At 40.5% G+C, this 13,661-nt stretch overlaps 1 protein-coding gene across 1 annotated transcript; it reads right to left on the bottom strand.

Annotated features, from left to right (window-relative positions):
- Positions 1–258: 258 nt before the first annotated feature.
- LOC127769744 (choline transporter protein 1-like) lies at positions 259–9,256 on the bottom strand. Its single transcript, XM_052295372.1, has 10 exons — positions 8,897–9,256; positions 3,233–3,591; positions 2,969–3,114; positions 2,460–2,643; positions 2,274–2,347; positions 2,087–2,200; positions 1,541–1,897; positions 1,187–1,447; positions 790–1,017; positions 259–682 (listed from the first exon to the last, which is right to left on the bottom strand). The coding sequence occupies exons 1-10, from the start codon at positions 9,115–9,117 to the stop codon at positions 491–493; spliced, it is 2,136 nt and encodes a 711-aa protein (XP_052151332.1). The 5' UTR covers positions 9,118–9,256; the 3' UTR covers positions 259–490.
- Between the last annotated feature and the right edge of the window lie 4,405 nt (positions 9,257–13,661).

The following is a 13,661-nucleotide window of genomic DNA, read 5'->3' on the forward strand; positions in this document are numbered from 1 at the left end:
TTGAGGGCGGACGGCTGTGGCGCAGTGCAGGGTCCCTCGGTGGCGATCTTGTAGAGTCCGTAGAGCTGCAGCTGGGTATCAACTGAGAAATCCAGGATACAGTCACATTATACGTCTTAACAACTGAGATTGCATTTTTCAGTTTGCAACAGAAGGCTCATCCTGCCAGCGTACTGGTCTGATCGCACGGCCATAAGCAAAATTTCAAGTTCCAGCCCCAATTATGTAAGCAAATTTGAAGCGAACAATATTCAGACATTCAGACAAGATATAACCTTCTTCACTATCATTGTATTAGCAAAGTATAGTAGGAGTACATACGTTAGATCAGGCCAGCGGTACTAGTCACGCTATAGACCAGACTTTCAGCATCAGAGTGCACTACCAAAATGGTGAAATTACCCACTAGCCAGCAACAAAGAACATACTGACAAGGCTTCTACTTAATTTCTCCATTCTGACTTAATTCTACTTGCAAGAAGAAGAAAAGTCAAGGCCCTTGAGTTAGTCTATGGAGTTCACTCTGTTCATCCAGTGTCTCCACTAGGAGAGGGGGAGCGTACTGCGCGTTCCCTTGGTGCTCTTCTGAATCTTGGCAGAAGGAGAGGATTATGGTGTCGATCGACATCTCGACGACTTGGAAGAAAAGCTTGGCGACTATAAAACCAAGTGCCCATGATACCTGCAGTGTAACAGCATCAGAATATATACAGACACCTTTAGGTCTTAGCAATGGAAATGGCATTTGTCAGTTTGCAAGCCGCGATGACAGAACGATGAAATGCTTACCACTACAGGAACAAGAGGAGATGATATCTTGTTATGTGCAGACTTGTACTTGTGAGTGTCTAACATAAGGAAGGCAAAGAGCGCACAGAACAAGCTCACACAGAGCTTCCCCAGAAAGAGGATGACGTCTCCAATGACGTTAACTTTTCCAATGTGCAGTATGTTATTCATGATCAAACCAGTTGCGAGAACAGAAGCTTTGAAGAACCCTTTCCCAGTAATGGCGATCTGCAACACCGAAAGAAGGGTATAAGCCTAATGAATTCAATACAAGCATCAACTTGGATAGTGTATGTTTTCCAGATGATTTTGCATCCACACCAAAACAAAGCAGGGGAGACAATTGGTTTCAGGCATGGAGCAATTGCTCCATGAACAAGAATTTTTGTATGCTTACCATTATATAGGCATTTCGATTCACAGACTTGAGGGTCCAGTCTATGCAGCCCAGGCAGCATTGAGAAGAGGATGATGTCATTTTACCAAAGCAGCTTTCACGAGCGGAATCAACTAGCTTCAACTTGCGTCTGAGGCATTCTAGTATAAACCGCACCCACTCAACAGCAGATACAACAAGTGAACCTATAGCAACTGAACCAAGGCTGTAACGCAACAACCGCTTCAATGAAGAAACAACTGTAACAAATGGTATGTCATGCTGCATAGGAATAGCTCAAATAGTCAGTGGAAAGGAGAAGTAAACTAACTGCTAAATATAGAGTAAATTTTTTAAGTGCCTCAATTCACTTACGGATATTTCACCACGTGCCCAATAGTATGAAGCAACTGATCCAGCAATCACGGTTGAAGAGCACGCAATAAAGAATTGGGTTGCCCAGTAACAGCCAAATAAGTGGAAAAGAATGGCAATACCAATATGAGGGGTGTAATGGATGCTGTACCCACAACAGTTGTCACAGTTTACTTTGCCCAACTTCAGATCATATGAGCAACAATCTGTATTGCAGTCATTTCGGAGAACTTGACCAGAGCTGAAGAGATGGAGTGTGGCAGAAAACCAGAACATATAAAAGATAGCAAGGATAAAGTATGGCACAACTGGGAAAATAATTAGTGCCTGAACTTCACCAATGACCTTCGCAGCAACCTGAAGATAACAATTATCATGGTTAGTGCTTAGGAACTATATATTAACTATACTCTTGCCATCAAAGGGGAGGAATGGCATTGATGCTGCATGTCTTCAAAACCAAGCTTCTGCTTATATAGTGTTTTTTTTTTTGCGAGGTGCTTATATAGTGTAGCTAATCAAGCTTGTATCCAATGATTCGCGTACCTTCAGGACAGGTGTTGCTATCAGTATACGCCGGATAATAGCTATGGAGGACAGAAATGCAATGATCATTACAACTGTCATCACCACCGTAGCAGCATGAAGGTGGCTTATTTCCTAGTAAAAGAATGAATAATCAGACAACAGGGCTGGATATTGTAAAAAAGTTGACAAAATTTGATATACTTACCCGTCCAGTTATATGCACATATGGATCACTTTCACCAATTACAACTGTCAAGGGATCATTGCCTAACCAGCCAGCTGAATTAAAATGTAGCCAATTAGAATCGTATGTGTGCAACATGTTAAATGGCATACAATGGAATGTCCCTTGCCATATTTTGGAATTATGATTTGAAAAAGTGAACCATACCTTTAATATAAAAAAACATAGTAACGGAGATTACTAGAGCATTGAAGAGCACTACAGTTATCCATGGCATGGCAGCAACAAAATAACGAATCAGAAGCAACCAGATAACTGACAAGAAAAGAGGGAGCAGTCCACCGCAAACAATTAACACAGGCCATGACTTCCCAATGTCAGCAACGTATCTCTGCAGACAAAGGAAATGGTAATTAATATCTTCAAAGACAAAATGGGACTCCAGTGCTATATGAATGATATTGCATCAGGAATTTCTCAGAATAATTCAAAATGCATATCCATTTTAGTTGCTAGAAAGTAATATGCTTCTTTCAGAGCAACGGTGCAACAAAATTCTTTTGTAAGGATAAAAAGTATTGCTGTGGTGTAATGTACGGTCAGTGTTAGCTATAGGAATAGCTGGGCCACTTTTCACTTCCAACGTAAATCAGAAATGTTTGCGACAGCAAAAAGGAATGTGCAGGTAATAAAACAGTGCCAGGAAGTTTACAAACCTTCAAGACTGAAGATTTAGAATTGATGGCCTTGTGGATTGTTTTATCTATGAGAATATTTTCGTCGATGTTGATACCACCCATCTGCTGCCAATGCTTCAAAGAGACATTGGATGCTCGCGCAATAAATTGGCAGCTCCAGTAGACTGAAGGGAACAAAGATTTTGGATCAGCTATCTCATCGTTTTAACTTATTGCATGAAGAAGTAAAGCCCTTAATTTAATCCATGCTCACATGGAAGTAGTAGACTGAGCAAAGATTACCATTCACACTTGGAAATATGACAGGGTAGCATGGACCCTGCAGCTGAAGAGAACTATTTCTCATATCTGGTGTGAGAAACTCAAAATAATCATAGTCCCTGTTGATCCAATCATCGATAGAGAGGCGAATGTCCCCTTCTGGATAATCACAAACAAAGTTTAATCCGTCTGCTGCTGGAATGGGGCACTCCATCAGGCAGATGGCTTTGGCATCAGCAAGGTTAATCTTGTTGTCCTTGACCCCACTTTGGTACACCTGGTTTGGGTTCATCCAATATCTAACATCAAGCTCATGCAAATCCGGGTCACCATGCCTACTGCCACAAATGTTCCCTTTGTAGTCTAGTTCATAGGTAAGCCTGCGTCATCAAAACAAGATAAGACATCAGTATTACTAAATAGTAGTTTGGTTACTCATCATAGCGTCTGAATAATAGTAAAATGATAGCCATGTAAAAGTCGCACAGCACTGAGTTTTATCCCTAAACAAATTTCCTTTGGTCAGCACTCAGTAGTGAGTTTTGGTTTCTATAATATATAACCGTAATGTGAATTGCTTTTAGGGAGCACAAATCTTGTATAGCTGCACTGAAAGTTTTTTTTTTTTTTTGAGAGAGAGGGAATACAATTCCAAGGAGCACACAATCTCACTCCGGTGCTTTCTACTTGGAGTAGAAAGTAATCTGGATCGTTGATCTCATTTAATCCAAGGTTTCAGATTTATTTTTACTACCACCTCACTTAACGGTAGTAGAATCGTGGAGGGTATTATTATCTATGAAAAAAAATTTGCGGAGGGGTACAATCGTCTTTTACATTCACTAACCCTAGTAGGGCTCTCTCCTCCGTCGTTCGTTTCTCACGCCGCCGCACGAAGAGAAGTCCCAAATCGCATCCGACGCCGACGCCGAGCGACCCCGCCTCGTGGCTCCTCCCTTCCCCCGCCATCGCCGCCTCAGCCGACCTTGCCTGCTCCAACGTCCTCGCCTCGTCCGCCGCCCTCACCTCTTTCGCCGCGTCCGCCGCCTCAACCGCCCTCGACAATTCCTCCGCCCTCACCGGCTTACGGCCTCCGCCTCCCTCGCCTCTTCTGCCGCCCTCACCTCCTCCGACGCCTCAGCCTACCGATAGCGCGGGCTTGGCGACGTGGTGAGTATACCCCTACATCTCTCGGTAGTCGGTACTGAAATCCCAAGCTATTACTATTTGCTAGTGAGAAGGTTTAATATGAATCTCTCGATTCCACTTTTATCTGTTGACACACTGCATCATGCTACTCGGTCAGCCTGCGCGACGACAAGCACTGCAGCATCGAGAACTCCATGAAGAACAACTGTTCCATCTGTTACGAGGTGTGTTCTTCTACCAGAACATAACAGTGATGCTACCTTCTGTACCTACTGTTCATTAAAAATCCAGTCTCTTATGTACGAAACTGTGATCATCGATCACAAATGCAGTGATGTTCATCCATCACATAAGAGGTAACGTCCTGTCCTTCCATTTACTCCCATGCAGATCAGTTACTGATCTTTGATTGCTCTATTCGAATGGTGTAATTGAATGTAAAAACTGAATTCTGTAGTCGGGTTTTGTATGACTGATTAGATGAATGCTTGTTCTTTTACGGAACTATCAATTTAGCATTGGTTAGTAATGTACTGATCAGCTGTTTTCTCTTCGGGAAAAAGACCTTGAAAAACGAAAATAATTCGTTCAGGCTGTTAGTAGTAGGTTCAGTACATATATTTGGATAATGCATGACAGAAATCTTGAGGCTTTAAAAGAACTACAATAGTACAATGCATAAAGGAGGAGGCAACAACTGTGCATGTTTGTATGCTACCAGAAAATACTAGTATCCTACAACTCACAACTGAATTGTGAACTAGTATATTGAAAAATTTATAGTAATTCCATTACAGCTAACAAATGTGTTCTGTTGAGTACCCTGATAAAGTCCACTCCCTCGTGTTGCTGGCAAGCCTCACAGCATTGTTACCTCTTATTTGGCATCCATTTCCTGCACCGTGCATGTTGTTTGGAGTTGAGTTTACTCATGTTATTATTGAAACTAGCTGGGTGGCCCGCGCAATTGCGCGGCTAGCACCCAAACAAAATCGTATATTTTTTAGTATAATTTTACTTAAAATTTATTAAATAGCTATCTCGTTGTCTTAAGACTTTGAAAGACTAAAAAATAGCTATCATCCCCGTATTTCTAATTATATAGTTTTTAAAAGTCACACCAGCTGCTACTCCTTATTTCTATCATATCCTTTTTTATTTGCTTGCTCGATCTACCGCTATTTCTATTCATTCTCCTTGAAACCTTTAAAAATTAGATCTTATAGTTTTTAGAGTTTATTGTCTCGTTGGGTTTCGTTTTTATAATTTCTACAAGTTCCGTCAAACACTGCCATTATACTTCTCTACGGCCCGTGCACTGTCTTTTCTCTTTATTATCATTGGGATTTTCAAAATTGAACATAGCTATCGTTCGGGTTCATTTTTTACTTTCTAGAAGTCCCACCAAACCATTAGTGGCTTTGCCACTGTACTCCTTAATGGCTCACCCGTTGCCTCCCTTCTTTATTGTCATTGGGTTTTTTTTTTTTACTTTTTAGAAGTTCCAAACCTTTAAAAATTGAACCTTGTAGATTTTAGAGTTTATTGTCTTGTTAGGTTTTATTTTTTATAATTTTTAGAAGTCCAGTCAAACGATGCCACTATACTCCTCTACGACCCATCTGTCGCCTACTCTTTATTGTCATTGGGATTCTAAAAATCGAGCATAACTATCGTTGGAATTAATTTTTTATTTTCTAGAAGTCCCGCCAACCGTCGGCGGCTCTGCAACTCTACTCCTATGCACCCCGCCCGCTGCTTCTCCTTTTTATTGACATTGAGATTTTAAAAATCGAATATGATTATCAATGGGGTTTATTTTTTTACTTCCTAGAAGTCCCGGCAACCGCCTTGCCTGTTTGCTTCACGGCTTGCCTGTCGTCCCTCCTTTTAATCGTCATTAGGATTCTATTTGGTATTTTATTAAAAGTTTTTATATGTCGTATTAATTATATGTCGTATTAACCGTCCACCAATGTACTCCTTTATAGGCATGTTACTTAATTTATCTCGTTGGGTGTTTTAGACGGTCTTTTCTTTCAATAGTTTTTATTTTTTATCACCATTTTTAGTTATTTAAAAATTGTATTCCTAATTGAAATCTTTTTTTCTTTTTCTAATTTCAGAATTTATATTTTTTTTTCAAATTTTTATTTAATTTATCTCGTCATGTGTTTTAGATGGTCTTTTCTTTCAATAGTCTTTCTTTTTATCACCAATTTTAGTTATTTACAAATTTTATTCCTAATTGAAATCTTTTTTATTTTTCTAATTTCAGAATTTATTTTTTTTCAAATTTTAATTAATATCATATAGTGTACTTTTAATATTTTTTATTTTTTTTGAATTTAAGTTGTTTCAAAATTATATTCCTATTTGAACTCTCTTTTAGTTTTTCTAATTTTGGATATTATTTTATTTTTATTCTGAATTTTAATTAATCTCGTATTGGGTTTTTATATGGATTTTTCTTCCAATATTGCTTATTTTTAATTCCGAATTTCGGTTAATTTTAAATTGTATTTCTACTCTTCTTTTCTTTTTGCTAATTTCAGATTTTATTTTTATTTTTATTACGAATATTAATTAATCTCGTGTTTGGTTCTTATATGGACTATTCTCTCAATATTTCTTATTTTCAATTCCGAATTTCAGTTATTTTTAAATTGTATTCCTACTTGGACTCTCCTTTTCTTTTCTAATTTTGGATTTTATTTTATTTTTATTCTGAATTTTGATTAATATCGTATTGGGTTCTTATATGGACTATTCTTTTAATATTGCTTATTTTTAATTCCGAATTTCAGCTATTTTTAAATTGTATTTCTACTTGGACTTTTCTTTTCTTTTTCTTTGATTAATGTGAGAATTTCTAGCCCCCACAGCGAACGTGGTGCCTCCTTTCAAGGCTGTTTTAATAATATAATAGATAGATAGATTGGATACAGGATGATATCCTATAACTCCGATGCCTCTGCAACACATCTCCGGATCAACTTTCGGGTAAACAGCTACTTATTTATCTGTGGCCTGATTAACATTAGTTGCTCATAATATTTTCTATCTTATCTTACAATTAGTGCTGTGAAGCACTCCTATTTGTTTAGTTTCTTGAGGGAGGCTCGAAGCTGTTTCTGATCTTATCAGAGACTAGAGAAGAAAGGAGAATTACCAGATGCCAATGCGAGGCTCAAGGAGTATTTTAAAAGTCATGTTTTTATGTGACCTCAACTGTGCTTACATGTTTATTGGTCCAATGCCTCTCTGACTTCTTTGATGTTGGCTCGAAACTGGGATAAGGTTGTAATTTTGCACATAGGAAAACCTAGGACCTTGAATTGTATAGTTTTAGAAATCAAGTTTTTATCTGATCTCAACTATGCTTACATGTTCTAGTGCCCTTGTGACGTCATGTTCGGTGAATGAGTGCAAGTGCTATCTATACTGTTGCTCTGTGTGCATGTGTAAATGTCAATGGTTCCACAAAACAGTTGATCAGTAAAAAAGCAGCTCTTTCTGAGATTGGACGATGTCACCCCAATCACCTATCGGTAGTGTACTACACACGGTCCAATTTTGAACAGGATAATGGTAATGTTTTGAGTGTTGCTAACGCCAGATGGTTTTTAGAAAAAAGTCTAGAAGATTTTCGTTCACGAAAATACCATCAAGGAGTCGCACCAAAATACCAGAAGGATTTACCATGTGAGAAATTTACCAAACAAATTGCCTGCAGACATTAGCGAAGCAGAGCGTTGCGACAGTGATGAACGCCGGCTGAGATCTACCGGAATAGGGCAACAACGGCAATAGTGCTAAAGTCAGCGAAGGATCGATGCGATACAAGATTGAAACGTAATAAAAATCACGAATATTTTCCTAATACCAAGTTTACCCCTAATCGTAGTCCTAACAAAAAAAAGTACTAATATGCCCTTGGAAATCAACGGTTTGGATTATTTCTAGTTGTAGTATATACTACAAGTAGAAAGCACCGGAGCGTCGCCCATAGGAGTAACCACTAAAGGCACATTTTCTCCCTGCAAAGCAAAAGTGGGCTTCTTTACCTATCCTGTTGGGAGGTTGACACAAAGCAAGAAAAGATTATTCGATTCACAGTACACATAACAAAGCCGGGAGCTAGAAGTTTCATTCCGAAATAAGTAAGATCTGTTACTAAAGTCTTTAATGACCTCAAGAATGTTCCATACTAGCAACTGGCACCCTCATTTTCTCTCTCTATGTCAGTTCAATTAGACTGAAAGTCTGAAAGTAACACGTCAAGGTGAAGAAGAATGAGCCAACAAGAATGTGAAGGTATGCACTAAACACCTGAAATAGCTCCGTTCTTGGTAAATTATTGCTGTCTAAAGAACAGCTCAAAATGTACAGCGGCACTAATCACCACCCAGCAAAGGAAAAGCTCCCCGGATGAACGCTCTTAGCATCTAGCTACAGGAAACCGAAATCAAGCAGCACCGACAGCACAGATCGGCGAATCTTGAGGAGAGGAGGGGTAAAGACGGGTCACCTCACCTGAGTGGATTGCCCTGGTTGAATCCGAAGCTAGAGTTGACGATCATGGCGACCCAGAAGGCCGCGAAGAGCACCAGGAAGGCCAAATCCCGGCACCGCCGGTTGTGCCGAATGATGCCGCCTCCATCTCCGCCGCCGCCGCCACCTCCCAGCTCATCCTCCCCGCCGCCGCCCGCCGCCGCCGGGTGCCTGCCTATGATGGCGCCGAGCGGCCCTCCCATTCCGCCGCCGCTCGCTTCGATCCGATGCTGTGGTAGGTCGCGCTTGAGCGAGACAGCGAGCGATCTGTAGCTTGGGAGCAGAAGTGAGCGAGCTCAAGCTGGCGGGGCTGGTCGAGTGATGGGCTTGTCAGGGTGAGCAGCTAGCTTTTTGTTTTTTTTGGCTTTTTGCTGATGCGGCTACGTGAAAAGGAGATCAGGAACCTTTTCCAAGTTTACCTTTTCTAAAATTTTTCTAAAGGCATCACGTTGAATCTTTGACACATATATGACGAATCTTTTGCACAATTAAAAGAAAATAACAAGACGAATCTTTTGAACCTAATTAGTCCATAATTAGCCATAAGTGCTACAGTAACCCCACATATGCTAAAAAGATGGATGAAACGATTTGGTGAAAACTGATTCATTAACCACGGTCAATAGAGTAAACTAAGAGCGAGATCTACTAATCTAAAGCTGACGGTTATACTAGCTTTTGATTGGGCCACGTGGCACCCATAAGTTATCAAATTAATCCTAGATTTCGTCAAAGAAAAAAAAATCAAAAGATAGAAAATGGCATAAGTTTTCTATGACAATTCTAAAAGCAAGCAGTACCTTAATCTAGTTCTTAAAAAAAATAGTAACTTAACAACACAACATGTATAACATTAGAACATTCCGATCAGGTGGGATCAAAAGGAGGATGTAGCCCATATATGCTGGTCCACTTAAAACTTACATATAGAGACATTTACTTAAAGACCCTAATTTTTTTTATTTGGGAGAGTGATCCAGTATAGAAATCGCTTAGGATTTATTGCCAATTTACAACATATATTGTTGAGAATTATGCATTTCCATGTTATTTTTTCAAATAGGAATATCGCAAATATTCCATTCCACACATCTTTTAGAATTAATCATTAAAAATTAAACTAATTTTGTATATAACCCCATACATTTAACCTCCCTAGCTTTTAGTATTTGAATTTCACGTACATTGGTCCATCCATGTGAACAAATTGACTTATCTTACACCACTTACTTTAACTTGATTTTGTGGAATATGTCTAACTAAATGATTTCCAGTTGATACAATTGCCATGTGTTCCAGAAATAAATTTCATTCCAATAATTTCATTTCTTTTTTTATCAGCCTATTTGCTTCTGCTTGTATAGAGTAAGGTATTCAATCTCTCAAGAAAAAGAAGGAATAAAAATGGTCAATTTATATATATCGAACAAAACCAACAATACCACCGCATGCTATATTAATTGGAGCGCTGACCGACGAACCTATTTTCTAGTTAACAATATGGCTGGATTTGGTTACCTGCTCAAAGCCGATGGGTTGCCCATTCTGGTCAAATGAATCAACCAATCCTGTGGGTGTATTTCGTGGATCATACTAATAAGACATTTTGCTCATGTTGCTAATATGACTATACTGTGTACTTCAATCGTTATGGCATCTTCTCGACCTTGGACTATCACGTAGATGGTTACCAAAGAATGCCTCTCCTTCATGGTAACCTTCATGAGGAGGTATACATGCAATCGCCTCTTAGGCGTGGAACATTTACTTTTGTTTTCTCTAGTTCCATGTGCCCTAAACTAGCCGGTTTGGTCAGCGTCAATGCATTACGTCAATCGAAGCACTGAGTAAGTTGTTTTGTACTGGTTTTAATACTTAGGGGACGCGAGATATAACCGGTTTTGCGGTTGAGATATACGGGTTAGATTCAGCTGATAGTTGAGGGAGTCAAATAGGACTTTCTGTTCATGTAAAATAAAAAAAGGCCGGATCGGGTAAACGAGTTGGACTTATGGTACTTAGGCCTGGCCGTATTTGGTTACGGCTTTTCTCCTTCCTTTTCCATGTGTAGGGTTTCAGCCGCCGATAATCCAGAGACGTAGGGTTTGGAGAGTGTTCGAGAGGTGTCGATCGCGGGCGGCGATGAGGGACGGCGAGCGTGCGGAGGTCGGGGCGGCCGGGAAGAAGAGGAAGGAGGTGAGCGCGTCGTCGGACTCGGAGCCGGCCGCTGCGGCCGGGAAGAAGACGAAGAAGGAGAAGATCCTCCCGGCGTGGAGGGCCAATGCGATCCCGTGCGAGGGGGGCGAGGTCCTGAGGAGGAAGAAGGAGGCGGTGGCGGCCGGCAAGCTGTGGAGCACGCCGGATGTCCCGGGGGCGATGGGGAGCCATCTCTGGGATCCGATCGAAGTCCCGGCGGAGATGCTGGAGCTGTGGCTGGAGAGGCAAAAGGCGAATGCGGAGGCCGCGGCTGCGAAGAAGAAGAAGAGGAAGGTGTTCAAGTGCAGGGTGCCGAATAGCCTCGTCGAAGTGATGATCGCGCGGCCCTACAAGTGCGTTGATCACGATCGCTCTCAGGAGGAGCTGGCCGAACTTACTGTGTCACATCGCCAGGGCTACATCCTCAGGAAGTTCATCGATGAAAAGAAGATGAAGTACGAGCAGACCCTCATCGACCAGTACGTCAAGCAGGGCTATGCGGAGGACGAGGAGGAGGTCACCGATGACGATGACGATTGACGACGAAGATCCAGCTACCCTAACCTAGGTCAAGTGTCTGCTGATTTGCTCATCAATGGCTATGGTGTAATCATCATCAGTATCATCTCCTATCTTATATGGTGCTCCACTTAAAACTTGCATACAGATGTATTTACTTAGGCTCTGATGGGGAACCTAGCACATGATTAATTAAGTATTAGCTAAAATAAATTTGAAAAATAGATTAATATGATTTTTTAAAAGTAACTTTTATATAGATTTTTTTTTTAAAAAAACGCACCGTTAGTTTGAAAAGCGTGCGCGCATAAAACGAGGGAGGTGAGTTGGGAAAGGGGAGATAAGACCCTGTTTAGATGGGACTAAAACTTTTAAGTCCCTATCACATCGGATGTTTGGACACTAATTATAAATATTAAACGTAGACTATTAATAAAACCCTTCCATAATCTTGGACTAATTCGCGAGACGAATCTATTAAGCCCAATTAATCCATGATTAGCCTATGTGATACTACAGTAAACATTCTCTAATTATAGATTAATTAAGATTAAAAAATTTATCTCATGAATTAGTTTTTATTTATGTAATTAGTTTTGTAAGTAGTCTATATTTAATACTCTAAATTAGTGTCTAAATACAGAGAAAGTTAAGTCCTTCAATCCAAACACCACCTAATAACACAGCCTTAATGACCCTAAGTTTTTTTTTTATTTTGGGAGAGTGATCCCACTGTACAAATCGCGTTGGATTTATTGCCAATTTATAATTATAACATACTCCCTCCATTCCATAATATAAGGTACAACCATTTTTCTTAGATGTTCCACAATATAACGCATGCATGCAAGCATGAAATTAACTATGACATCTTCTCCATTAAATTATTATTTTTTTAAAATCCTCCACTCTCATCTTATCTAATCCTATTGGATGCATGGGTTATATTTATTAGGATGATTCAAACTACAAGATGATAATAATTATTTTTTGGTATTTGGGTTAAGGGTGGTTGTGCCTTATATTTTGGAATGGAGGGAGTATATAGTTGAGAATTATATATTTTCATATTATTATTTTCAAATAGGAATATCGCAAATATTCCATTTCATACATATTTTAGAATTAATCATTAAAAATTAAACTAATTTTTATATAATCCCATACATTTAATCTCCCTAGCTCTTAACTATATGAATTTCACATACATTGGTCCATCCACATGAACAATGGACTTATCTTACACTATAAAAAAAAGGAAAAAGGAACCTTCATGAGATATACATGCAAGATGCAACCGCCTCTTAGGTGTGGAAGTTCCAATTTTTTTTCTCTAGTTCTAGGTGCTCTAGATTAGCCGGTTTGATCAGGGTCAATACGCTACATTAGTTGAAACAGTGGAGTGAATTATTTTGCACGGTTTTAATACTTAGGAGACGCGAGATATAACCCGGTTTTACGGTTGAGATATATGGGTTAGACTCGGCCAATAGTCAAGGGAGTAAAAAATTGACTTGTTTTATGTAAAACAAAAAAAGGGGCCGGGTCGGATAAACGGGTTGTGCTTATGGTTAGGCCTGGCCATATTTGGTTCCTTCATCCTCGCTATCCTTTATCGGGATTGCTATATGTCATTCGACTGAAATATGGGGATGAAATCTTACAGATTTTGGACCATTGGATCCATGCCAAGATTTGTGCACCACCTTCTCTCCTCCAACTCCAGCGAGCTCCCCTTCTTCTCCAACGCTGGCGACACCCGGGTTAGGGTTTAGGGTTGGGGTGAGGGTGGGAGGGGGGGTTGGGGGAGGGGGAAGAGGGGGGCTTAGAGGGATGGCCGTGGGTGGCGGAGGACTGGCGGTGGGCGGCGAGGCGGCGGCGCCGCCGCCGAAGCCGCGGGGATGGAGGAGGGCAGTGGGCTGGCGTCGGCGGCAGGGGCAAAGCAAGAGTGCGGTTAGGAGGTGGCGGGTGGTGGTTGCGGATCCGACGGCGAGGGGCCGCCAGAGACGGGGAAGATGGAGGGGGCGGGGGC

This window comes from Oryza glaberrima, chromosome 4 (genome assembly GCF_000147395.1).
Source record: "Oryza glaberrima chromosome 4, OglaRS2, whole genome shotgun sequence".
In the NCBI taxonomy this organism is placed as follows: Eukaryota; Viridiplantae; Streptophyta; class Magnoliopsida; order Poales; family Poaceae; genus Oryza; species Oryza glaberrima.